General features: G+C 40.7%; 1 protein-coding gene across 5 annotated transcripts in view; it reads right to left on the reverse strand.

The window, feature by feature from the left end:
• Nucleotides 1-4,047: 4,047 nt before the first annotated feature.
• BTBD7 (BTB domain containing 7) overlaps nucleotides 4,048-25,910 on the reverse strand; it is an 81,129-nt gene continuing 59,266 nt past the window's right edge. For 3 of the 5 annotated variants that reach the window (XM_004262357.4, XM_049706576.1, XM_033419255.2), the window contains 8 exons: nucleotides 25,661-25,869; nucleotides 23,658-23,733; nucleotides 20,090-20,250; nucleotides 17,115-17,258; nucleotides 14,286-14,475; nucleotides 13,696-13,874; nucleotides 11,270-11,704; nucleotides 4,048-9,368 (listed from right to left, as the gene is read on the reverse strand). In XM_004262357.4, the coding sequence (XP_004262405.2) occupies nucleotides 8,553-9,368; nucleotides 11,270-11,704; nucleotides 13,696-13,874; nucleotides 14,286-14,475; nucleotides 17,115-17,258; nucleotides 20,090-20,250; nucleotides 23,658-23,733; nucleotides 25,661-25,869 (2,210 nt within the window). In that variant the 3' untranslated portion in view covers nucleotides 4,048-8,552. Of the gene's footprint in view, nucleotides 9,369-11,269; nucleotides 11,705-13,695; nucleotides 13,875-14,285; nucleotides 14,476-17,114; nucleotides 17,259-20,041; nucleotides 20,251-23,657; nucleotides 23,734-25,660; nucleotides 25,870-25,910 lie in introns of those variants that run through there. The other 2 variants (XM_049706577.1, XM_033419267.2) reach the window with 2 other exon arrangements.

Raw genomic sequence — 25,910 nt, forward strand, 5'->3', positions numbered from 1 at the left:
TTTTGTGGTACGCAGGCCTCTCACTGTTGTGGCCTCTCCCGTTGCGGAGCACAGGCTCCGGACGCGCAGGCTCAGCGGCCATGGCTCACGGATCCAGCTGCTCTGCGGCATGTGGGATCTTCCTGGACCGGGACACGAACCCGCGTCCCCTGCGTCGGCAGGTGGACTCTCAACCACTGCGCCACCAGGGAAGCCCAGATAATGACTTTTTAAAATAAATTTATTTATTTATCTTTTGCTGCATTGGCTCTTTGTTGCTGCGCACGGGCTTTCTCTAGTTGCGGCGAGCGGGGACTTCTCTTCTTTGCGATGCACGGGCTTCTCACTGTGGTGGCTTCTCTTGTTTCAGAGCACAAGCTCTAGGCACGTGGGCTCAGTAGTTGTGGCATGCAGGCTCAGTAGTTGTGGCACACAGGCTTAGCTGCTCTGCAGCATGTGGGATCTTCCCGGACCAGGGCTTGAACCCGTGTCCCCTGCATTGGCAGGCGGATTCTTAACCACTGGGCCACCAGGTAAGTCCCTGAATGATTTCTGATACTTGGAGAAAGTAGTTGTGATTAGGAACTAACAGTCTTTTTTATTTTTGGTCGTGCCGCAAATCTTGTGGGATCTTAGTTCCCCAACCAGGGATTGAACCTGGGCCCTCGGCAGCGGGAGCATGGAGTCCTAACCACTGGACCGCCAGGGAATTCCCGGAACTAAGAGTCTTTTAAGAACAAATTATGCTGAGCTGGCCTCCTCCTCTTCCATGGGGGATAGACCCCAGCTGGACTGCACATGGGCGTATGACAGTCTCTCATGAGGGATGCGTGGAGATGAAGAAGGGGGGTTGGCCATGACTCCCAACACCTCACCACTGCCCCAGCCTCCGTGCTCTCCACGCGCCTCTCCACCCTGAGCTCCTCACCCAGGCCATCGCCTCATCTCCCACGCAGACTCCCGCACCAACCCGACCCCACCTGGCTTCTCTCCCTACCCCGCCACCAAACCGCTCTTGCCAACCTCACTCACCTTCTCCATGGTGCCGACCCAAAGCATCTTTTGAGCCTGATTTTCCAAAATCTCCGAGCAGCAGCCACTGAGTTAACTTTTGGGGAGGGGTGGAATTGATCCTTCATCTCTTAACATTGAACTTGAAAAAGTAATACATGCAGGTGATTTAAAAATTCAACCAGGGGGCTTCCCTGGTGGCTCAGTGGTTGAGAGTCCGCCTGCTGATGCAGGGGACACGGGTTCGTGCCCCGGTCTGGGAAGATCCCACATGCCACGGAGTGGCTGGGCCCGTGAGCCATGGCTGCTGAGCCTGCGCATCCGGAGCCTGTGCTCGGCAACGGAAGAGGCCACAACAGTGAGAGGCCCGCGTACCGCAAAAAAAAAAAAATTCAACCAGTACAAAAAGTATACAGCTAAGCTCCCCCCACCCGATTACAATGCCCTTCTCTCTCCAGAGGCATAGGTCTTTGCAGACGTTTTATGAATATACAAGTTTATTATGTAGCTCCTTTTTCTTGTCTGCTCCACAAGTGGGAGCGTCCATATGCCCTGTTTTTTATTTTACTCCTTTCACTTTATAAATTCTGAAGATCATATTCCGTCCTTTTTGAACAGCCTCTGCCTGGCCTTCTGAGTACCACACTAGTTCTCTTTCTACCTGGTAGCCCACCCTTGGTCAGCAACTCCCTCAAGCTGACCTAGAAAGGTCGGAGTTCCTCCAAAGTTCATTCCTAGGCTCTCTTTTCATCTTTAAACCTTCCCCACTAAGTCACCTTATCTACTCCCGAGGCTTTCAATGCCACCCACGTATGTGGACAATTCCCACCTGGCACCTCCAGCTTGGCCCCTTGCTTCTGAGTTCCCAGCTTACATGGAATCACCAAGTGAACACAAGCAACGTTAAACTCATGGTCTTTCCCCTAGATGTGACGCCTCCCGCTCTCTCCCCACGTCCAAGCAATGCCCAAGTCCTGCAGATATCACTTCCTGACCATATTCCTCTGTTCTCTGCAGCCTCCTGCCTGGTTTCCTGACGCATTCCTGCTCTGCCTCAATCCAGTGATGTGCGGCATGCAAATCTGATTACATTTATGCCCCTGCTTAAAACCCTACAGCAGTTTCCCGTTGATCCTGTTGGGATCAACTTCAAAATCCTTGGCCTGCCCTGGAAGGGCTGGCAAGATGGGCTCAACCCTCTGTCCCAGCCCACACCGGTTTCCCCAGTGCTCAGGACCGCCTGCCTCAGGTTCTGCCTCGTCCCCGAAACCTCCCAGGAAACCCGCCCCTCCTAGCCCCATGACTCCACCTTCCCCTGCACTTTGAAGGTCACTTCCACATGGAAGCCTTCCCAATCCCAGGACCAGTAAGACCCCCAGCCTTACCTCTGTAATGGTACGATGTCTTTTCTTCCTTGAGACCCTAACGTTCTTATGGGTGGGGCTGTGACTGTCTTGTTCATTCCTGTCACCTCAGGGCCTAGCAGGGTCTGGCAGGTAGAAGTTGCTTACTTATTGGATAAATGTTTGAACAAGTAAATGCCATGCTTGTAGCTACCTCCACTCTCTGCACACTATGGTCCCCCTGCCTGGGCCACCATGCTTTCTGGTGTTCAGTACAACACCGTGGCTGAGGACTTGGGCTCTGTAGCCACAATGCCTGGGTTTGAACTCAGGCTCTGCCAACTTACTAGCTGTGTGACCTTGGACAAGTCACTTGATATCTCTGTGCTTTGGTTTTCTCATTTGTAAAATGCACTAATAATAGTAGGTGATTCACAGAGGATTAAAGAAAACAATACTTAACTCATTGATTACAGGAAAAAAAAATAAAGTGCTTTGCAGTGAATCCAGTGTGTTTCTCCTCCCATTCATTCCTGGGCCATGTCAAGCCAGCCTTCCCCTCAGCCACAGTAACCTCCTATTGCTATGTACTGTTCCAATTGTCTCTCTAGCTAGTTTTTGTTTTTTTTGTTTTTTTTGGCTGCGTCGGGTCTTAGTTGCCCTGGGAGGGCTTAGTTGCTCCGCGGCATGTGGTATCTTAGTTCCCCGACCGGGGATCAAACCCGCGTCCCCTGCATTAGGAAGGCAGATTCTTAACCACTGGACCACCAGGGAAGTCTCTTCCTACTTTAAAGCTTCTGAGAATAGGTATCCTGTCTGCTTTATCTGCTGCTCCACATTCCCAAACTCTGGGAAGAGTGGACTCAAGAACTATTCCTTAATGCACTGAGGAGAGGTAAGGCCTCAAGTAGCTAGGGAAGCTGGCCTGAACTCACCCTTCCAGGGGAATCCACAAGAACAGAAGTGAAAGTTGACTTACCCAATTTCCTGTTTTAGATTTTGAGGAAGCTCACCTTCAGAAACCTTAGGTTTTATTTTATCTTGATATTCCACAGTTAAACCTAAGACGGTTACGAAATATAAAAAGAGAACTGCCACAGTGAGGCACAAAGGGTGAAATGCTGGGGTGGAACTTATTAGTTGATTAAAGTTAAAATTTTAAATAGTGATTTTAAAAAACAGAAATTGGAAAACTTTCTATTTTGCATGTTTTTTTTGGAAAACTAGACTCTAGATCATGACTCCATTTCCCTTTCAAATGGAAAAATATTAACGCTCCTGAGTTTGAATCTAAGCCCGGTGTCTGACACTTGGAGGCCTGTGAATCTTGGGGTGCATTTGGGTCTCTCACCGACGGACCACAGCCCTTCCAGTGACTGATTCATTCCAGTTGCTGGGTCCCTGTGTTTGGAATGCTGAACTTCCTCTGGAGACCCCTGTGCAAGTTACCTTTTTGCTCAAATTGTAAAATGAAATCTCTCAGAAATGCCCCAGTGAAATCACAGAAAATTCTGAACTTGAATCAAATGAAACATGGTATTTCCAAGAAATCCATAATACTTTAAAAAAGCCTCTGAATAACTGAAAGCATAGAGACAGAGGAGAAGTCCACCTAGAAAACCTCCCACTTCTACCTAGTGGTGGGGACAACATTGCTTCTATAACTGAGGGCTGTGTGCTACCTGCTAAAACAGACTGTATCCAACTCAGCGGGTTCTATCCAAGCCATTTATTTGAAACGCCAACTATATGTAGGATAAAGTCAGTGTTACATGCTTGTCAGTAACAGTAGAAAAATAGAACCAGTGAAAACCTTTGTACAACTGTAATGATACTCAAAAGAGAAATGTATCATTTTACAATGCTTCACACAGACGAATTCAAGTTTGGAGGTACCTAAATAAAAATACTATATATTTCTTTAAAAAACACTATGTACATTTGAAGCGTAAACAAGTTTTACAAAGTACTGGTTATGCAGGTTGTAGAAAACACTTGCATAGGACATGAAATCAGTTTAAGAAAAATTTCTGAGCCTTTAGCATTGAAGGCACTTGACTTTATACCAGTAACGGCACAACCACAAGAAATGCAGTGTTGTAGAAGATACCACCTCTCTGATGCACAGACGTGGTACACAAACAGCAAGTGGAGTTCAGGAATCTTTATCGTTCAGCCACCCCACCTAAGAGCAGGATTCCGTCCCACGTGCCCATGGAACCCAGATACACAGTCACGTGCAGGTACACGATGAAGCTTCCAGAGCTCATTTCAGCTCTTAGACAGAACCCACGTAAACACACAGACACAAGAAGTTATTTTCAAGACACACACTTGCAAGTAATCTTTCTATAGAAACGGCCACAGCATTATAATATTCAGAATATGGAAGATTGACTCATGGTCTGAGGCTTCCTAGAGGGAAATAAAAATCAAAAAACTTGCCAATACAACAATTACATAACACCTATTGCAATCGACAGGACAAAAAGACAACTAAACATTTCATAAAACACTGTTCGTACAACAGTGTTAATGGAAAATAATACAATACACTTTAGCGTGTGACGGTAATTCTTTTAGTAAGGTTATCTGTAATGAGGTTTTAAAGTAAACTCCTTAGTAGACAAAGTAAACCACTGCAGAACGGGGAATAGCACCCATCACTGCTGCTTTAATAGTAACTTTCAACAGTAAGTTGAAGGTCAACCAAATAATTTAAAAAAAAAAAAAAGGCAAACATTTCCCTTTGAGTTCAGTCCTAAGATAAAAACATAAATGCCTTAGAATTGCAAAACCAGTATCTTACAAGTGTTTCAGGAAACACATTTTCCCCTAAAAGGCGGATTTCAACATGAAAATTCATATTTTGATGAGTAGTTACTGAGAAGTGTTCATCTTTCACCTCTAGAGACCAGCACGCGGGGATCATCTTTGCGTCCCGCTGCTGCCAACACGTGGGGGTCATCTTTGCACCCTGCTGCTGCTGCTGCATATGCTATTTCCCCTCCATCATCACCTAAATCCAAAGGGACACGTATGGTCCACTGCTGCTAGAGCTTGGACAACAAATCCAAAGAAAACTCAATAAAGAACAGTTTGTTAAGGAAGCATAAACAAGAATTAAGCAAAGTTTCATAGAGTTCAACCAAAAAAAACCCCAAAAGACTCAAATAAAAAGAACTCATTTAAAATCTACCTGGTTACCAAAATGTCAGGAGAGATTAGGTCTAGGGACACGCCTAGAAAAAGCTACAGGGGCGTGTGAAAAAGAGTATGTATAGTACATGGTAAATTCAAACAACGATTTTTTCAGGAATAATTTTTGCCTTTCATGCTGCTATCTTTTTCCCTTAGGAGTCACAGGTGACTCTGAACTGAAATTACTAATCAAAATCACAAAACTAAAACAGAAATATAAGAAACAGACCAACAGCATCTTGAAGAAACGTAGATCTTCTCCTTCCGCTCCAGGCTCTAACTGGTATTCGCTAACCTCGACACGGCGGACACCAAAGGTGGCGATTGTCTAATGGCCTGATTGTCCATGGCCTCGAGAGGAGATCTGGTATGTTGAGATTTGGTTCTCATGAAATTTCTACACCGAGTAAAATGCTAGGTCCCGTGGCCTAAATTTTATATTATACATATTTATTTCTGAGAGCAATCTTACTCACTTCACATTTATCTTCGTACAGCACTGAAAGAATTTAATGCTTAGTAAGCATTAAAGAAAACTGAATAGATGGGTTCAAAAGCCAGAGGCACATAGCTATTCAACCTACCCTACTGACCATACTTCACAAGATACATTAAAAGTCCACTAACACCTACCCTAACACTAAACCCACATCTGTTTCCCTTCTGGAAGTCACAGCAGTCCACGATCCACAGCGCATTTCTCTCTATACATAGAGTTTAGCCAGGTATGCTACTAAATTATTAAAAGCAAACTTCATAAATTAAATAAAACTATGAACAGTGGCCACTTCTTTTATAATTATATTTTAGGGACGTGAAAGAATATTTAATAAATTTTCAGAAAAATGCATGTGTGGCACCAATAGCTCTCGTCTAACATTTTTAAAAAAAACAGGTTGGAGATGAGAAAGATTTCCCCCACCAACTATGTCTACTCACTCTTCTTTGCAGTACCAGCACAGCACAGTCTGAATTCAGAATAGAAATTTAAAACTGTATCAAAATAATTCATGTCAACACATGTATATAAATACACATTAAGGAATATGATGGAATTAACACTTTGTGTTTCTGAGGAGAGACAGACTGAGATTGGCTTCAAAAGACACCGTCATCTATCATAAAGTCAAAAACCTACTAAAAATGAGAACAGAGTCCTAACGTTTTTCATCTTTAAAAAAAGGAGCCTCAAAGGCGACGATGTGTAGCCGACCTCACAGTAGCCTGGTGTTGACTCTGGGAGATCTGGGGCTCGGTGTGCAGCTTGGCCGACATCGAGGGACGTACGGGCAGCAGCTAACTAGCCAGGCAGCAGAGCGAGTGGCAGCGGTTTGCCGGTGTAGACAGACAAACTGATGTGTTCCCATCTTTAAGACTACCTACTGTTAGGATTTTTTAAAATGTCAGATTATTCCTGAGTGTATATCCACAGGGTAAAAGTAGGAAAAGATTGTAAGAGAAACTACAGTTTCGGGAGAAATCAGAGTTCTTGACACCCAATAGAAACCTATTTACTTAAAAGTGCATGTCATTCATTTATATGGTAGCTTGTAAAGGCTCCCTAGCCCTGCATAGTTTTAGAGTGAGTGTGAGTGATTCAGAGTTTTTTATATATATACATACACAGAGAAGAGGCTCCCAACATCCTTCACGGGAGGGAGTGTTCAGAAAGTCTCTTTTCTTCTAAGTGCTACGGTTGTGTGTGTATGTGTAAAAATAGAAAGTGAATGCTCAAATAATGCTGAAGTGATTTAAAAACTCAAATACTAATGTATTTACATTGGAGAGTAAGAAAAAAACAGTCCTTAGCTCACACATTGCCCTTCTAAGGGAGGGGATCTTAAAAGATCCCATGTGCTCAGTGGTTCAGTAAAATCCCAAACCAGCGTCCCCAGTGGAGTTCAAGTAGGACATGTAGTATTTCACCGAAGGAAAAAAAAAAAGGTTTCTTTTTCTTTTTTGGTGACAAAGCATTATGCATTATACAACAACTTCTTTAAAGGAAACCAAAATTCAGACACACTTTGAAAAACGCTTAAAAGAAAATATCTGCTTACAAACACCAAATGACATCCGTAAGGCTGAAGCCCTTTTGTTTTTTTCCCACAGAGAGCAAGACAACTGAAGGCAGCAAAGCAGTCACTCCCCCGACATCTGGAGAGTCGCAGCTCAGAACCGGCAACCCCGCAGGGCAGGCTTAAGTTACTTCGCTAATTCCACTTCTTTAGGATTCCAGGAAAGCCGATCGCTTTAGAACCTCATCTAGTGAAACTCTAATCCACACTACCAGAATCTGCAGTGATTCTAACAGCATCTGCACTGTGAATAAAGCAACAGCTTGAGTCTGGACACAAAAGGCTTTTCTCCTTCTTGTTCTTTACTGAACCAGGAAACTTCAGGATCCTGACTGGATTCCTGCTGGAGGAACGAAGACCAGCTCCCAAGACTCATTTAAAAAGTACGACGTTAGATTTATGAAGACTGAGCAGGAAGATTTCTGAACTAAAACGATTACTGAAAAGAGAGGAGCATTTTGATGTGCTGTTCTTTGGAATTTCTATAATTAAAAAATAAACACAGAACTATTTCATAAGAAAATACATCTTAGTGTGCAATCCAATGCACGTGGAAATTGCTAGATGAAAGGTAAAATGCAAAAAAGTATGAAAATACAGTCCTTTAAATGTGGCAATAAAGTTTAACATACTGATATAAAAACAATACAGATAAAAGTACAAGTGCAAAAAAATTCCATCATTTGTAAAGAGAAAAAAAAAAAAGTGCCAGCTTGCTTGCTCTTAAAAATGCTTCCCCCACACAATTGTTCCAACACAAAACAGACGCAGCATTCAGAATAACCCTCTTAGCATGCCATGTCTAATAGACGTGTATATACAAAAACTAGAATAAAATAACGTGAAACTGAGTTATCAGCTGGCATCAATACTCTAAGTTGTTGGGTTACATCATAAAATGGGATGTTTCACATCTCAGGCACAGACGACTTGGAGGTTGCTCTCAAAGGGCAGACTTTTTGTAGAGGAAGTCTGGCTTGCTTGGTGACCTCCTTCCTCTGCTGATTGAATCTTCCCTTTCCAAATCTGTATTTCGCGGAGCTCCATGGCCCAAGGACTCGCTGTCTGCCAGCCTTCTACCAGGTCTCTCTTCTGGAGCTTCAGAGCTACATGCAGAATGTGAAGGTCTGTTAGGAGTCAGCCCAAAAGTCAAGTCAGTTTCCACTGCTGTTCGCCCCCTGACATGGGCTGGACCGTTGCCGGCATTTTCTGGGGCTGCCAAAGGAAAGTCCGACCGCTGGGCAGGCTGCTCAACAACATCGAGGTGTACCGGCTCATTCTTTTGTCTGTGCAGATGCCCATCAGGGGAAAGTGGATATTCTCTCCTAGCTTCTTCCTGCTTTTTAGGAGAGGTCTGGCCAGGTAGGTAGGCTGACTTTAAGCCACTTGGTGATGCCTTATTGTGGCTATACAAATCGGGACCAAAATATCCACCTTGTGGAGGGGAAGGGCTGCGTCTGCCAGGAGCCGGAGTAGACGGTCTACAAGCAGCGTTCGAGAAGTCATAGAAATCTGGATATTCCTGCTGATTTTCTCGAGTGTCTGGTTTTTGCTCTAGTGTGTGTTTCTTTCGAGATGTGTGTGTATGCCTCTGTGGAATACACGATAGATGCTGGGGAGGCCCTGGTCCTACTTCAGAAACTGACTGGCTTAATTCTGTGTCTACAGCAAGTTCGGGAAGCCTCCTGTCCTTGAGTGACAGTGTGGACACTCCCATGGCGATATCTGGCATTAGATCATTTAGCACAGGTTGTGTACACTGCAAACAGAAACAAAACAGGGGGAGGGTTAAAAGAAAATGGCCCAAGACTCCCTCTTTTTCAAATGATCTTCACTGATTTTTGTTTCCTCATTAGAAAAATGATACATGCTTTTTTTTTTTTTTTTTGGCTGTGCCACGCAGCTTGTGGGATCTTAGCTCCCCGACCAGGGATCGAACCCAGGCCCCTGGCAGTGGAAGCATGGAGTCCTAACCTGGATTCCATGGACCATCAGGGAATTCCCCTGCTTATTTTCAAAATGATAAAAATATAGAAAGCTATAAGGCAAAACCCCCACAAAAACCCTAAACTTCCCTACTTGAGATAACCATTGTTATTAGCATTTTGAAGCAGTTCTCTCACCTTTTATATTTTGCACACATATTTTCATAAAATTTAGTGTATATATAACACTGCCATTAATACTATTTAAATTACTGCATACTGTTCTCCACTGTATTGATGAGGCATGACTTCTTAACCATTCTTCCACTGTTGGACCTTAAGGTTGTTTCCAATTTTTCATTATTATAATCAAGACTGTAATGAACATACAGATAAAACACCTTTGACGGGAGTTTTAATTAAAATATAAAGTAGGACTTCCCTGGTGGCACAGCGGCTAAGAATCTGCCTGCCAATACAGGGGACACGGGTTCGATCCCTGTTCCAGGAAGATCCCACATGCTGCGGAGCAACTAAGCCCGCGCACCACAACTGCTGAGCCTGCACTCTAGAACCCGCGAGCCACAACTACTGAAGCCCATGCGCCTAGAGCCCGTGCTCCGCAACAAGAGAAGCCACTGCGATGAGAAGCCTGTGCACCGCAACGAAAAGTAGCCCCTGCTCGCCGCCACTAGAGAAAGCCCACGTGCAGCAACGAAGACCCAACGCAGCCAAGAATAAATAAATAAATTTATAATAAATAAATAAATAAATAAAATATACAGTAGTAGAACTTTTGTAACTGTAGAACTGAGGGCCAGGCCAATAAGATGGGAATTTGGTTTATTCAACACTATCAATCTTCGCTGTTTCTTCTTTTTGGAGGGGTTCGGGGGGACAGCAGGGAAAGCGGATAGAAGGGTATAAGGTGAGGAAGGACCATAATCTGACCCAAGGCGTACACTAGTCCACAGCTTCCAAAAGGCCATCTTTTAATCAAGATTCCCTTAACTAATATATGTATCTTTTGTTCTTCTCTATATTGAACACTATTAACAGTATGTGACTAAGCAGGCAGACTTAAAAATCACCACTGTTTTTTTTCCAAATGTATTATATAAAACAGAAATTCAGCCTCTAATGCAGTGCAAGATCAAGCAAAGAATTCTTGCTTAATTTACTACCTACTAGCGCTAGCGACTGTGATTTCCAGTCAAATGAGTGTTCTGATGGAATAGCTTGCTAGAGGCAGAGACATGCATGCGGGTTAATTTTCTGCCCATTTTATGAATGAGGAGTCTTCTGCCACATTGTTCCCGATGGTGTACTCAGCTACAAGTAGCTTCCCCATCTGCCCCAACAAAGCCTTTGGTAGAATAGTAGACTCTACAGAATAGAGGTCGGGGCCAGACTCTTGACACGCGCTTGAACAGCACACTATAAAACCGGTAACGTCATCTGCATTGTCCAGTAACCCCACCCTTCTGGATACCTGCACACGAACATAAGGGAAGGCCCTGGCCTACTCCCACCGCAAACACCTCGTCTCTCTTCTCCGTCCTTTTTCATCCCCCTACACTCTCTTTTTCTCTCCCTTTCCCATACTCCCTTAAGTCTATGCTTTCAGCTTGTCAGTAACACTTCTGGGCACCGCTGAGTCCCAGGGGCCAAGGAAATTGCTTCTAACATTCCAGAAGCTTGTAATTTTAGGTAGGTTACTGAGGTGCAAACTTACCACTTGTCTCTCAGATACTACTGCTGCTGAGGCGGCGGCGGCTACCGTCTGTCTCCCCAGCCCTGTGGTGCCGGGACAGTCAGGTCCTGCTGCTTGAACACCTGGCAAACAGACTGGAGGGGGCACTGCTTTAGGAGCTGCTCTGGAGTGAAACAGTGAATGATTACAGGGATAAGAGAACGAACGTGAAGGGTGTTGGCTGGGAGGTCTTTGTCTCCAGCCCGCTTTGAGGTGGTGATGGACTGGGGTAGCTGGGGGGTGGTACGGCGGTGGTGGAGGTGGCAAGGGTGGATGGAAGGCCACAAAAGAGTCCGGATCTGTAAACACGGTTTCTGCAGTGGGGTTACTGCTAACTCGACATCTCCCAGACTGCCTCATTGTCAAGAGTGGACTTTCATCTCCAAAACGTTCATCAGGAAAGAACTTGTGAGGATTCTAAGAAAGAATGGGGGGGTAAACAAGGTAGGATATTTGTTAGCAGATTTCCTGGACAGAAATTTACAGGCTGAGTTAAGCGAGTACCTAGGAAAACCACATTCAGCAACAGTAAAAGGCACAACAGACTTTTCTAGGCCAGAAGCCCAAGGAAAAATTACCTCAAAAACAGTATAAAAGGGTAGAGCGCAGCAGCTATCAAGGAGAGCAGTGTAACTGAATACTCCAGAAAGCAGGTCAGTAATCTCTTGCAAGATTATGTGATAATCAAAAACAGGAAATAAAACCTAATGCAAATATGTCTTTGCTAAGAAAATAAAATTAACATTAAAAACAAAAGGAGGGGGCTTCCCTGGTGGCACAGTGGTTGAGAGTCTGCCTGCCGATGCAGGGGACACGGGTTTGTGCCCCGGTCCGGGAAGGTCCCACGTGCCGTGGAGCAGCTGGGCCCATGAGCCATGGCCACTGAGCCTGCGTGTCCAGAGCCTGTGCTCCACAACGGGAGAGGCCACAATAGTGAGAGGCCCGCGTACCGCCAAATAAATAAATAAATAAATAAATAAAAACAAAAGGAGGAACTAACACACCATTGTAAGGCAATTATACTCCAATAAAGATGTTTAAAAAATTAAAAAAATTTTAAAAAGGAGGAAAAGGCATATAAGTGAGGATTCTAGAACTTTCTGGCAAAACATCCGTACACTTTCAGTCTGAAATAAAAACTACAAAATACTATTCCTTACCTATTATATAGAAATAAGTTTGATTACTATTTTGATAAACACTATATGGAAATTCTTAAATTGTAAAACTTACACAATTTAAGAGATCAAGTTAAGATACAATTTAGAATGGCAAAGAGAATAGAAATGAACAGAAAACAAGCCTGTTTTAGAGATGGAAACCACAGTAAAAATTGAAAATCAAGAACCTAAAAATGGTGGAAAAAAAAAAAAGAACCTAAAAATGGCCTGCTCCTTGCCTAAGGCCACCACACCATGTTCCCCTTTGAAAACTCAGGCTAAAGTGGTTTGCAGTTAGTGGCAAGAAAACAATTCAATCACTTGACCAGATGAAATTAAATTTTATTTTAGGTTCTACTTTAGTTGCTGTGAAGACTACTTTACACATTTTATACAAAAATGCCACTGCTTTTTGTACCAAATAATTACTAGAAATGGGTTTCTTCGTGCTAGTTAAAAAAAATAAAAAGCACTCATTCCTTGATTCTCATGCTTATAGGGTTTGAACCATCATGCAAAAAAAAAATTCTTATAATAAAGGGGAGGAGAGAGGGAAAAAGAGGGGCATATGGAAGGTCTGTTAAGGATGTAGTAGGCTAAAACCTGATACCTAGTGACCAAACCAGGGACAGAAAGCAGAGAAAGGTCAGAATTTTCTACTTTCTCTTCCACTTCTGTTGGGCGTACACACCATAAACTTTTAGCAGTTAGCATTTATGTGCTTAATATATACAAGAGGCATAGTTGCTTTACATACAGCAGCTCTTATCTTCACAACAATTCATTTTACAGGTAAGGAAACTGATGCACAGAGTGGTTAAGTAACTTGCTCCAAGTTAACTAACTGGTAAGCAGCAGAGCCAGGATATAAACCCAGTTCTCACTCCAGAGACTGTGCCCTGTCCACTCTACCACACTGCCTCTCACTGGGGAGCTTTCAGGTCATCCAAGACACCAGGGACAGTCAAAGAGCATGTACAAAGAAAAAGACACGCTACAAGGGCTCCTTGGGATATGTAAAATACTGCCTGAGTGACAGTCAAGGCTCCTTATATTTTAATCTTTTTTCAAGTATAAAAAATTGAATATTTATTTAGAATGAGAAATCACAAATTGCAAATTTTAAAATATGACATATAACACAACATCACAAAATCCAAAAGAATACCATAATATTTTCATTATTAATAATAACTGACAATCTAACACAAGGCTCCCTATTTTAAATGGTTTAGTGCCGTTTCCCACCTGCAAGAGCTCTGCAGCAGCATCTGCAAGCCCGAACTCTCTCAATACTCGAATCTGAATTTCATAGCTCACTGTGGCGCCTTCCCCACAGTTAAGTGCGTAGGCTCTCTGCACCTGCTCAGTGTGTCGTAGCTCCTGCAGACGTCTGACCATGTCTTTCATAATGAGGAGACGAGGAACTGGAAGAAGAGAAATAGTTTGTAGGCACAATACCTGAGCTACACAAAAGACCACCTGTTGAATGCAAGAAAAAAGCATGTGTTTTGCATCAGAATCTTCTCATAAATTTTTGATAGTATTTTAATTTCCTGGAAAGATAGTAATTTATATACTTCTAATTATTTTTTAAGGTTTTAAAATTTCACTGTGTCCAAAAGGCTCTTGGTAATACCAAACAGCTCCTGAACTGCATTATTAGTTCACAGCCCAAATAAAATTTTACTTGCATATATTCTCTTCTGGATCTCAGGATATTTCAAAAGTCTTTTAAATATATTCATTCTTTTATTCAAATAATTTTTTAAGTCCTGACTATCCAAAATATGATCATTCATTTAAATATAATGCCTGAAACAAGGTTACTGCCTTACCTGGGATTTCATTTGCTACAACCGAAGGAGGGCTTGACTGGTTACTGCTGATCTGCTGGTGGCTGATCACGTGACAGCACTGTGGCACGGCATTATTGACCATGTAAAGTGTGTCTGGCACATTGGACATTCTAACCATTCTCAAACGCACAAGATCTGTTTGTTCCACCATCATCTCGTCTAGCACTGACTGAAAACAATTCAGTATTGACAGAATTAGTCAACCTTACACCTCTGCTAAATCACATTTAGAGAAAGATTACCGCCATCATCATATAAAAAGGGAATTAATTTATTGTTTCCAGTGTATGAAGCTTAAAATTAGTGGTGAAAGGAAAAAGTATCCTAATCTCTTTAATTTTTTCCTACCTCTTTAATTTTTTTGTTTTGTTTTGTTGCGGTACACAGGCCTCTCACTGCTGTGGCCTCTCCCATTGCGGAGCACAGGCTCCAGACGCGCAGGCTCAGCGGCCATGGCTCACGGGCCCAGCCGTTCCGCAGCATGTGGGATCTTCCCGGACCAGGGCACAAACCCGCATCCCCTGCATCGGCAGGCGGACTCTCAACCACTGTGCCACCAGGAAAGCCCTACCTCTTTAATTTTTAAAGGATCTTTTTGGAGCATCTTTGAAAAGAAAGAATCATTTTCTGAAAAATCTGCTTTTTTTTTTTTAAATTTACTTTTATTTATTTTTTTCTACATTGGGTCTTCGTTGCTATACACGGGCTTTCTCTAGTTGCGGCGAACGGGGGCTACTCTTTGTTGTGGTGCATGGGCTTCTCATTGGGGTGTCTTCTCTTGTTGTGGAGCACGGGCTCTAGGCATGCGGGCTCAATAGTTGTGGCTCATGGGCTCTAGAGCACAGGCTCAGTAGTTGTGGTGCATGGGCTTAGTTGCTCCGAGGCACGTGGGATCTTCCTGGACCAGGGCTCGAACTTGTGTCCCCTACATTGGCAGGCAGATTCTTAACCACTGCGCCACCAGGGAAGCCTGAAAAATCTGCTTTTAATTGAAGTATTTGAAATTTGAAGAAGGGATATAAAATTAATCAGAAATAACTTATACATAAAGTTACTACAAAGAAAACAATGTATATATGTATATAAATATACATATATATGTATGTATATACAACAATGTATATAAATATCAGAGCCAACAAGAAATGCTCAAAATATAAAATATTAAAGACTGATATTAAATTCAACAGACCTATACATAAACCTAATTGTTAAGTAAGTTTCAGATGAATCTATCTCAACAAACTGCAGAACGGTCAAAATGGCATCATGTAAAAACATCTTCCACATTTACTGGGGGCATTTTTCTGCTTATGCATGGGTACAGGAGGACTGTCTGATCAGCTTACTGCTGCTCCATTTTGAGACAGAGCAGAAGGGAGGGTAGATCTAGATTATTATGGGCCTTTTGTCACCAGACTCAACCTTCCAAGAGGCCTCAGCTGCTTGAGTGACTTTAATCATTGAACTTACTTCAGAAAGACCAGACCCAACCATTCTGCTTTTTTCCTCTGTTTTACAACTATTTAAAGTGTCAGCTACTCGGGGTGGGGGGGAGGGATAAATTGGGAGATTGGGACTGGCATATACGCACTACTATATATAAAATAGACAACTAATAAGAACCTACTGTATGGTACCAGGAACTCTATTCAATACTCTGCAGTGACATATGGGAAAAGAACCTAAACAAGAGTGGATAGGGACTTCTCTGGCAGTCCAGTGGTTAAGACTTTGTGCTTCCAATGCAGGGGGCACGGGTTCCAATGCAGGGGGCACGGGTTCAATTCCTGGTCGGGGAACTAAGATCCTGTGTGTCGTGCGGTGTAGCAAAAAACTAAAAATAATAAATAAATAAAAAGAGTGGACATACGTATAACTGATTCACTTTGCTGTACAGCAGGAACTACCACAGCATTGTAAATCAACTATACTCCAATACAAATTAGTTAAAAATAAAATAAAATTGGTAAACTGGAAAAAAAAAGTGTCAACTACTCAATAAGGGATAGATTATCAACCTATTCAATAAAATAAACCTCTCACAAATCCTTTCATAGACATATCTTAAACTAGGGACTCCAACAATAAAAATGAGAAAAATTTTAAGATAACTATGTTTCTATACCCAAACACATTGTTTTGCCTGTTAATTCATTTCATTAAGCTTACTGGTGATTTCTGACTTTCAAAGACTGTCAGTTCCTCAAAAGGTCACCCTAAAGATCTTACGGCTGAACATTTCTAATAAAAATTGCAGTATTTCATTTTCCATTACCATATTTACGTGGCGAGTTCTTTATGTTATAATATACATAATGCCAACTTTTTACTTAATAGGCCTAAAATTTTGTCTTAGTTCGTATACTTATTCCAAAACTAAACACAATTTCCAGCAGCCACTACAAAAATATGTTACAAGAAGTCATGGCATTTCTTTAGTTTACAAAAGGAAGAAAATATGTATGCAATCTTCTTTCAAACATTTCTCCCACCCTGAAGATCACAAAATACTGATGACCATTTCATTAAAATGAAAAATTTTTTCCAAGCTAACAGTTTGCAAGAAAAACTGATGAGAAAAACGTAAAATGCAATTTAATATGACCTAAGTTATAAAAATAAAAACATGCTTGATAACCCAACATTTGGAAAACTCCTCTGGTGAGCAAACTAGAATTTACTTTCACTTTCCCTATTATTGGACATTTAGGCTATTTCCAAATATTTAAGTGATACCACAGTAAATGTCTTTGTGTTTATAGTGTGTAACAAAGTAGTCTAACATCTTAAAATGGTTTTTATTACCTTTGCTTCTTCTACATAGGGAGAGAACAGTCGAGGACGAACATATATTCCAGCATTTTTTTGCCGTAACCAGGCATTTGACTTTCCACCTTCTGTTGTAGGAAGCATATCTGATGGAGGAGTACTAATCAAGCCTCTTTTCATCTTGAAAAAAAAAATTTTTTTTTGAGAAACAGAGATTTGTGTAGCACCACAATATTACAAAGATAAAAATAATTATACCTGTAAATCAAAATGTTTGAACTTTAGCATTTAAATACAAATTTAGGAATATATGTGAAATTTAAAAATACTTCAAATGTTCAATAATATTTAAAGGATTCAGCAAGCCATAAAAAGGTACTACAATTTTCCATTTTTCTCTACATAGAGGAATGATGTTTTAAAAACAAGAGCTATACTAATTAAAAATATAATGAGTCAGACTAACTTTCAGAACTCTTAATGAGAACCAATTTGTTTTTTTCCTTACTCATCTGGGAACTGATTCCTCCCCACCTTACCCTCCTCAAGACAAAACAAGCACATTCCTGGGCCTGTATCTACAGTACAAGGATGGACAGTCTGCACGGTGATTAGGGGCAGGGGCTCTAAGGGAAGGAGAACTTGGCTCAAACCCTAACTCTCCATTTAACAGCCACGTGACCATGGACATCTCCTTTCACCTGGGCCTCACCTTAAGGGCCCCTAGGTAGCCCTGGAGATGGGACACTGCACGACTAACTAAATGTGGTGGCCCTGTTGTTCCCACATCTATGCTAGGAGACTATAAATCAAGTCCTTATAGCCCATGAGGTGACTGTGAAGAGTAAATGAAGGTAAGGAAGATAAGCAGCGCCTGGCACAGTGCTTAGCATACACTGAAAGAGCGTTATGGTTCACAGCCATTATTAGCGAACTTTTACTGGGGACTTGCTATGTGTTAGGCAGGGGATTAAGAGCAGAGATATATATTTTCTAAGTCTATTAAACAAAAGTTCTAAAATTTTTTTCTAAACCAAATTCAGGGCTCAATTTGGTTTGGGTCCCAGGTTTTAAACAAAACCAAACACTGTTTCTTTAATATTATTCTTGTTAAATATAATAAACATCTAATTGCTGCATTAAAATCATGTTGAATTAAAATATAGCAATAGACATATTTTGAAAATAGGAAAAAAACCCCACAACTCTAACCTGTTACAACTGTAATAATGTTGATATATTTCCTTCCAGTCTTTTTCAAATGAATTTTTACCTAACTAAATTTTAGAATACATAAAAATACACATTTTTCGTATGCTAACACATATATATGAAATCTAAAAAAGAAAAAAACATGGTCATGAAGAACCTAGGGGCAGGACGGGAATAAAGACACAGACCTACTAGAGAATAGACTTGAGGACACAGGGAGGGCGAAGGGTAAGCTGGGACAAAGTGAGAGAGTGGTAGTATATATATGGACATATAAACACTACCAAATGTAAAATAGATAGCTAGTGGGAAGCAGCCACATAGCACAGGGAGATCAGCTTGGTGCTTTGTGAACACCTAGAGGGGTGGGATAGGGAGGGTGGGAGGGAGATGCAAGAGGGAGGAGATATGGGGATACATGTATATGTGTAGCTGATTCACTTTGTTATAAAGCAGAAACTAACACACCATTGTAAAGCAATTATACTCCAATAAAGATGTTAAAAAAAAAGGTAAAAAACACCCCACATTTTTTTATCCTTCTTTCTAAAATTATATTCCATTATTATGTTGCTATATTAGTCTTTACAACCATTGGTCAGGGCAGGTAGCAAAATATTCTGTCAAGGAGTCGTGCTGTAATTTATTTTCCCTGTTATTAGATATTTAGGCTATTTCCCAAAATTTAATGATGATGCTACCAATGTACCAGCTATATCTCCCCTATGGAACAGTAATATTATTTCAAAAATCAGTGACCTAATAGGTAAAAAAATGATAACTTACTGTTTTATTTTGCTTTCTTTGGTGTGTGTGTGATGACTGGTGAGACTGAACATTTTTCTAATCAGAGAGTCCATAAATATTTAATTATTTTCTTCTAGTTTTTCCATATTTCAACGTAGTATTTAATCCTTCAATCTAACAGGGATTGATTTTGTGTGCCAGTGAGACGAGGGTTTAACTTTAAGCACACTTCTTCCCTCTCCCACTGATGGGTTAGTATAGTACTGCAGTGATTTGTGATAGCTCGCTTATTATATGTTTAATTCCTATATTAATCAGGATCTTTTTCTGGGCTATTTTGTCTTCTCTATTATGCTAACACCACAGATTAACAGAGTTTTAAAATATACTTTACATTATGGAAGAGTTATCCCTCCTTGATTATGTTCTTTTTAGAGAACTTAAAAGAATTCTTATCAGTTTTTTTCCAGATGACTTTTATAATGTTTCTGTGCAGTTGAATAATAAACTATTATGATGTTTACAACATCATATTAAAGTTATAAACCAATATGTGAAGAATATTTATTTTTCCCATCCATTAATTACAGCAATTCTTACAGTCTAAAAAATTCACTTAAAAAATTTTGAAAGTAACAATCAGTCAGCTCCATTAATTTTTACCTGAAATACAATTATAAGATTCATCCCTTTTACAATGAACTAATCTCCTTCTCTCCTGCTCTCTGATTTACTGCTATTCTTAAAGAGTCTCCAGAGGTAATTTCTACCCTTTCCTACTTGATCTACACTGATAAATGGCTGGATCAACTCCACTAGAAACTATCCTCTTGCAAAAGTAAGACTGACATATCCACTCAACTCTCATCCACCAAACATTTATTTGTGCCATGTGCCAGACACTGGGGACACGATACAGTACAAAACAGACATCTGTCTCTGTCCTCATGGAATTTAGTTTCATGATACTCCATTAGTAGAAATTATTTACAATGATTTAAAAAAAAGACACTTTCTTTTCATGAAAGGGATAAATGAAAAAAGACACTTACTGCATCACTTAGGACTTCACTGTTTATAGGTAAAATATGTTCAATTCGCACAAAAGGTAAGAGAGAAGAAAGGATCTCTCTAAGCTCTTCGATGTCCAGGTCTCGTCTTTTTACACCTCTCTTGTTCACACTATGAGCAGTGCCACTCAGTAAGTTTGGCTCTACGACAGAGACAGAAAATGAGGAGTCTCCAACCAAATCCAGATTTTCAGAGAAAGGCTTGCTTTCTTCTCTGGTACACTTTCAGTAACACTCTTTATATTAAGTATATCTGCTTTAAAAAGCCTTATAAGTAAATTATTTTTATGTCTTAAGAAGTTTTCATAATAGCGATACTCTCAGACAAAGAAAAAAGCATGGTGTCAACAGTACAATAACATTCTTTATGATTGTTCTGCATTAAAGAATACAGAATTCTTTTCCATATACTAACCCAAAGGAGAAAAAACGACAATCTATTAAAATCTAGTTTGACCAAGGGCTTTTTCTTAAGGTTTCTCACTTTGGTGACCAGTTTTTTAAAAAGTACAATAAGGGCAATGCAGGCCAAATGTTACTTCTGATCACTGTAGGTTATCAGTATGCTCATCAGGTTACTATGTATGTTTAACAGCAATTTAACGAGATTCTAAAATTATATCACCTGGTATCTTAAAGCAGCAAAAGCTAATGTACACTCTATTTGACTTTAAGAATTTTATGAGTCTCCTAAATTTTCGTAATATGGGAATGTTAATGCATAAAAGGGAACCTTTTAACATCGGACGTGTAATACCACTGTCCAGAGCAGAGAATAAAATGTTTTCTTCATTAAGTATTAGTGAAAGGGGGAAATCTGAAGTGTATATATATGCTTTTGATATTGAGGTGGGAAGGAAATTTCATATTTGGGGAATTTTTAATCATATCTTTAAACCAGGGGGCTGTATATTTTTCTTCCTTAAAAAAATAAGATCTTTATCATTCACAAATAAAAATGCTGGATGTTTTGCAAACACTACAGGCAAACTGGTATTTCCCTTAAATCACGTGCTAGATAAAGAGATATTGTTTTTTGAGAGGGTAAGATATTTTTGGAGTCATTCAAAGTAAAATTATTGCACGTGTGTGAAACAGGGGTTTTTTTTCTCTTGTCTTGCTATGCTTTGGCTTCAGTACTTGTAAAAGACACTGCTTTTCAAAAGAAATTTTTTCTCAAAGTAGTGGTGTCCTGGTTTCTAATGAAATATTACAAGAAATTCCCAAATATGTAACACGTAAGGGCAGAAACCTTATGTATGAAGGGGACTGAAACAAAGGGCACCCTGGTTGGTGCAGCGTCCTCCTCATCCCTGTGAAAGAGCCTTCCAAGCACAGGCTCCGGACGCGCAGGCTCTGGACGCGCAGGCTCAGCGGCCATGGCTCATGGGCCCAGCCGCTCCGCGGCATATGGGATCTTCCCGGACCGGGGCACGAACCCGTATCCCCTGCATCGGCAGGCGGACTCTCAACCACTGCGCCACCAGGGAGGCCCAAAACCACTGTTTTTTAAGGGAAATTTTATCAAGGATGTTCATTATCTGCTCAAAATAAATATGACATTTCATCATTACCAGCCTTACATCAACGAACAAGCCTATGATGATTATGTAGCATTATATACAGTCAACTCTTGTTATCTGGGGTGGTTTTGTTCTCTAAAGCCACCACAGTTAGTGAACACTGAACCACTGCTCCTTAGGGAAACACAGGGTTAGGTCCCTGTGAGCGTCTGGTCACATTAGTTTTGTTAACCAATCAAGACATAACCTTGTTTTACGTTTTCTGTGTGTTTCTGTTTAAATACACCTCATTAGTACATATTGTTGATTCACTAACAATGAACTCACAGCCAACAGCACTGTAACTCATGCCTGAACTATGCTTATCAACACATCTATTTTCTCCATAAGGCACATCACAGCACTCTTGGACTTTGGAACACTAAACAGTACTAAGCATTACACTAGGAGGCCATTTTAGACCCTGGGATCACCAGAAAAACCCATAAAGATGTGAAAAACACGGCACTAAAAAGATTATGAAAAGGACACTGCTTTGAGAGCTGCAATAAGATGGCAGAGTGTCACTCTGTTCTACCTTAAGCTGGAAACGTATGACTCAAATTTTGTGTCACTCTGCACATCTCTGCAAGTGAACATGCAAGTGTCATGAGTACTGATTTGGGGATCACAAATAAATTTTAGCAAGTAGGTGAATGTGAAAATATAGAATCTGCAAATAAGGACAGACTGTATAATGGCATTTCAAAAATGTCCCAAATTAATAGTAGTGGTTTTTGTATTTAAAAAATTTCAAATCTGAAATTGCTAAAGGCTTTTAGAAAAAGATAAATTAGGAGAAATAAGATAGGAGGACTGCTTTTGTTCCCTAGTGCTTAGGTAGTATATTAGAGGGACACTATAAAAAGATTTGAAGGCAGGTTTAGCTTGATTTTTTTTTTTTTGCGGCACGCGGGCCTCTCACTGTTGTGGCCTCTCCCGTTGCGGAGCACAGGCTCCGGACGCGCAGGCTCAACGGCCATGGCTCACGGGCCCAGCCGCTCCGCGGCACGTGGGATCTTCCCGGACCGGGGCGCGAACCCACGTCCCCTGCATCGGCAGGCGGACTCTCAACCACTGCGCCACCAGGGAAGCCCTAGCTTGATTTTTTAAAATATATTTTAAAATGTGGACAGAACGACTCTGTAAGTGTACTAAAAAACACTGACTTGAACACTTTAAAAAGGTGAACTTTATGGTATGTAAATTATATTTATATAAAGCTGTTGAAAATGACAGGAAAGGGAAACCTGCATTTAATTTTTCTAATATTTTGATTTGAGTTCGCTAGCTAGAGGAACACAATATTCTATGAAAGAAGGAGCACAGGTGGGTGGGCTAACCCTAGCTATAAATATAAGACCGCTATAGAATCATAAGCTTCCAAAGTTTAGTTAAAATCATAAGCTACATATGATGCTTCTATCTCTTCTGCAGTATCCCCAGCTGGAGGCCATTCAAAAGGATTATTTCTCCTTTACCTTCCACAAAAATTTAAAAGAAACAACAAATATACTCTCTTTGGGTAGTCATATATATTTTTTTTCCTTGAGGTAAAATTCACATAACATAAAACTCACCATTTTAACCACCTTAAAGTGTACAACTTAGTGGGACTTTTAGTACATTTAGAATGTTGTGCACCTATCACCACTATCTAATTCTAGAACGTTTTCATCAACGACATGCTTTTGTAACACTTTAATTAAATGAAAAATTTCACTCTAATACTTTCATAAATCAGTCAACATATATTATTAAACACATAGAAAGATAACATTAAGAGTATCGCTTTAAAGTTGCAAAATTAACTTTTCTGGTATATTTATTTCTAATAAAGTATACCCTTTCCACTAAAGGATTCTACTGATTGTAAAAATTTGTTTTCACCAGGCAACAGTGGCAACTGTCAAAAGACTGATGTGCGGCATGCACTTCAGTAACTTCCAGGAAAAGCTTACAGTTGCAAGCTAGTTTTCTGAGCTTACCTCTGTCTGCTATTCTCTTCATTAACTGATGCTCACCCCATTTAATCAGATATTTAAGGATATCTTGTTCACTTGCCTATAATAAAAAACGGTTTACATTTATTTTAGTGCAATCAGATAGATGGTTAATCTCATTAATGACTCTTCCTAGGTCATAAAGTAAATACAACGTGCAACTTGTCACGCTTCACTCTTTACACTGGCTGTTTCCAACGTCTGAGCTAAACCTGTGGTGTATCAGCAGCAAATACACAAGACCGAATGACATGTGTTTTGTCCAGTAACCTCACTCTTGGCTCTAACTAAATTTTTATTCTTATTTCCATCGTTATTTTTTCTTTTCCTGTTTTCTTCCCCTGTTTTAAATTTACCTTACTATATGCCTTCGATACAGCTGGCTTAAATTCTTTTGGGGACAATATGGAGATAAACAGATGAAGGTAAAAGTGTAAGGATACAGTGTGACCGCTATCTCCTGCAGGAACAGAAAAAAACAAGTATGGCAACTTGTTTTGGCAGAAGACTCTACAATCTCCACAAAGTATGCTACTGAATGGCGAAGGACCCTTCAAGCACTGTCTGTGAAATGGCAATGTGCCCCTCATTCTTTTGTACTTTTTTTTTTTTTGGCTGTGTTGGGCCTTCATTGCTGTGTGCGGGCTTTCTCTAGTTGCAGCGAGTGGGGGTTACTCTTCATTTCAGTGCACGGGCTTCTCATTGCAGTGGTTTCTCTTGTTGCGGAGCACGGGCTCTAGGCGCGCAGGCTCCATAGTTGTGGTGCGTGGGCTCAGTAGTTGTGGCTCGTGGGCTCTAGAGCACAGGCTCAGTAGTTGTGGCTTGAGGGCTCTAGAGTGCAGGCTCAGTAGCTGTGGCGCACAGGCTCAGTTGTTCCGCGGCATGTGGGATGTTCCCAGACTAGGGCTTGAACCTGTGTCCCCTGCATTGGCAGGCAGATTCTTATGCACTGTGCCACAAGGGAAGCCCCTCTTTTGTACTTTATTTAAAATCTGAGGGCAAAATCTAGGCTGCTGTCCAAGGTTTTTACTTTCTAAGAAGAAATGCAAAGCTTCTAAAAACAATAATTGAGAGAACTGACAAATCCTAACTCCCATAATGTCTGCATCAGGACAGTGAAATAAGGTTAATGAACACAGATACTAAATAAATCAAAAGCAATTATGACAACATTTGTACTGCAATCAAAGCAATATATGAAGGAAAAACACAGATGCTAAATGGATTTTTTAAATCTTCATTTCTGACTGAGATGGAAGCATTTCATAATTTTTCTGGTACAAATACAAAGAAACAGGAAATGGCTCAATGAGTTTATGACTTCATAACATTAAAACTGTTGTACAGTTTCTAGCATAAAACTCATACAGCCAATGCAAAAAGAAAAAAAAAGAAAAAAAAAGCTTGAACATATTCTACCTGAAAGTATTTTTTACAATATTTTAAATCTATTGTTAGTTTAAATTACCTAATTATGAAGGACATATAAGTCAAGGGCATAAGAATTTGCTTAAAAGTACTTCTGACTAAAAATAAGTAGTTGAAAACATTATTATACTTCAGCAGGACACACACATTGAGTTTTTATAAGCTTTTGAGTAGGTCAGAAATTGAGTATTATTCTTACTTTGTGCTGCTTAAACTAACTATCTTCTGATACTTCACCAAATAAACGAAACTGTTACAGTGAATCTATTATTAACAGAAGCCAAGAGAATCACCATTGGGATATGCTTCTGACCTTGCCTTTTGCCTACTGTCACAACCCCTTTGGTGTGGTTGGTTAGGACCTGGGCCGGTTCACAATGCTGAATCATGGCGGCAGAGTGCACAAAGGGCCAGAGAGCTAGAAGGTTGTGGCTGCACAAATATGAAGAGGGTATTCCTGGGTGGGCTGATCTCCCTAGATGGGAGAGTAACAGAGTACAGATGGGTTTCTTGGTGCACCTATGAATGACAATGAATTTGAGAGGTGTATAAATGATTACCTGTAGGTAGTCAGACTGGATAGCAGTAAGCAGATGGTCTTTGCTGAGTTCATAAAAAACATCCGAAGTCATGACCTGGGAAAATTCCTCACAGAGGAAATGTAAAGCTTGTCGGTGTACCCATTTAGAGCCATATGGATGAGAGCTCCACTTGAGGATGGCAATTAAGGTATCTAATGAGATGCTTTCAGCAATGATATCCTCACAGCCTAAAAGAGAAGGCAAATACTTCTTGAGATTAATCATAATT

Source organism: Orcinus orca, chromosome 2 (assembly GCF_937001465.1).
Source record: "Orcinus orca chromosome 2, mOrcOrc1.1, whole genome shotgun sequence".
Lineage (NCBI taxonomy): Eukaryota > Metazoa > Chordata > Mammalia > Artiodactyla > Delphinidae > Orcinus > Orcinus orca.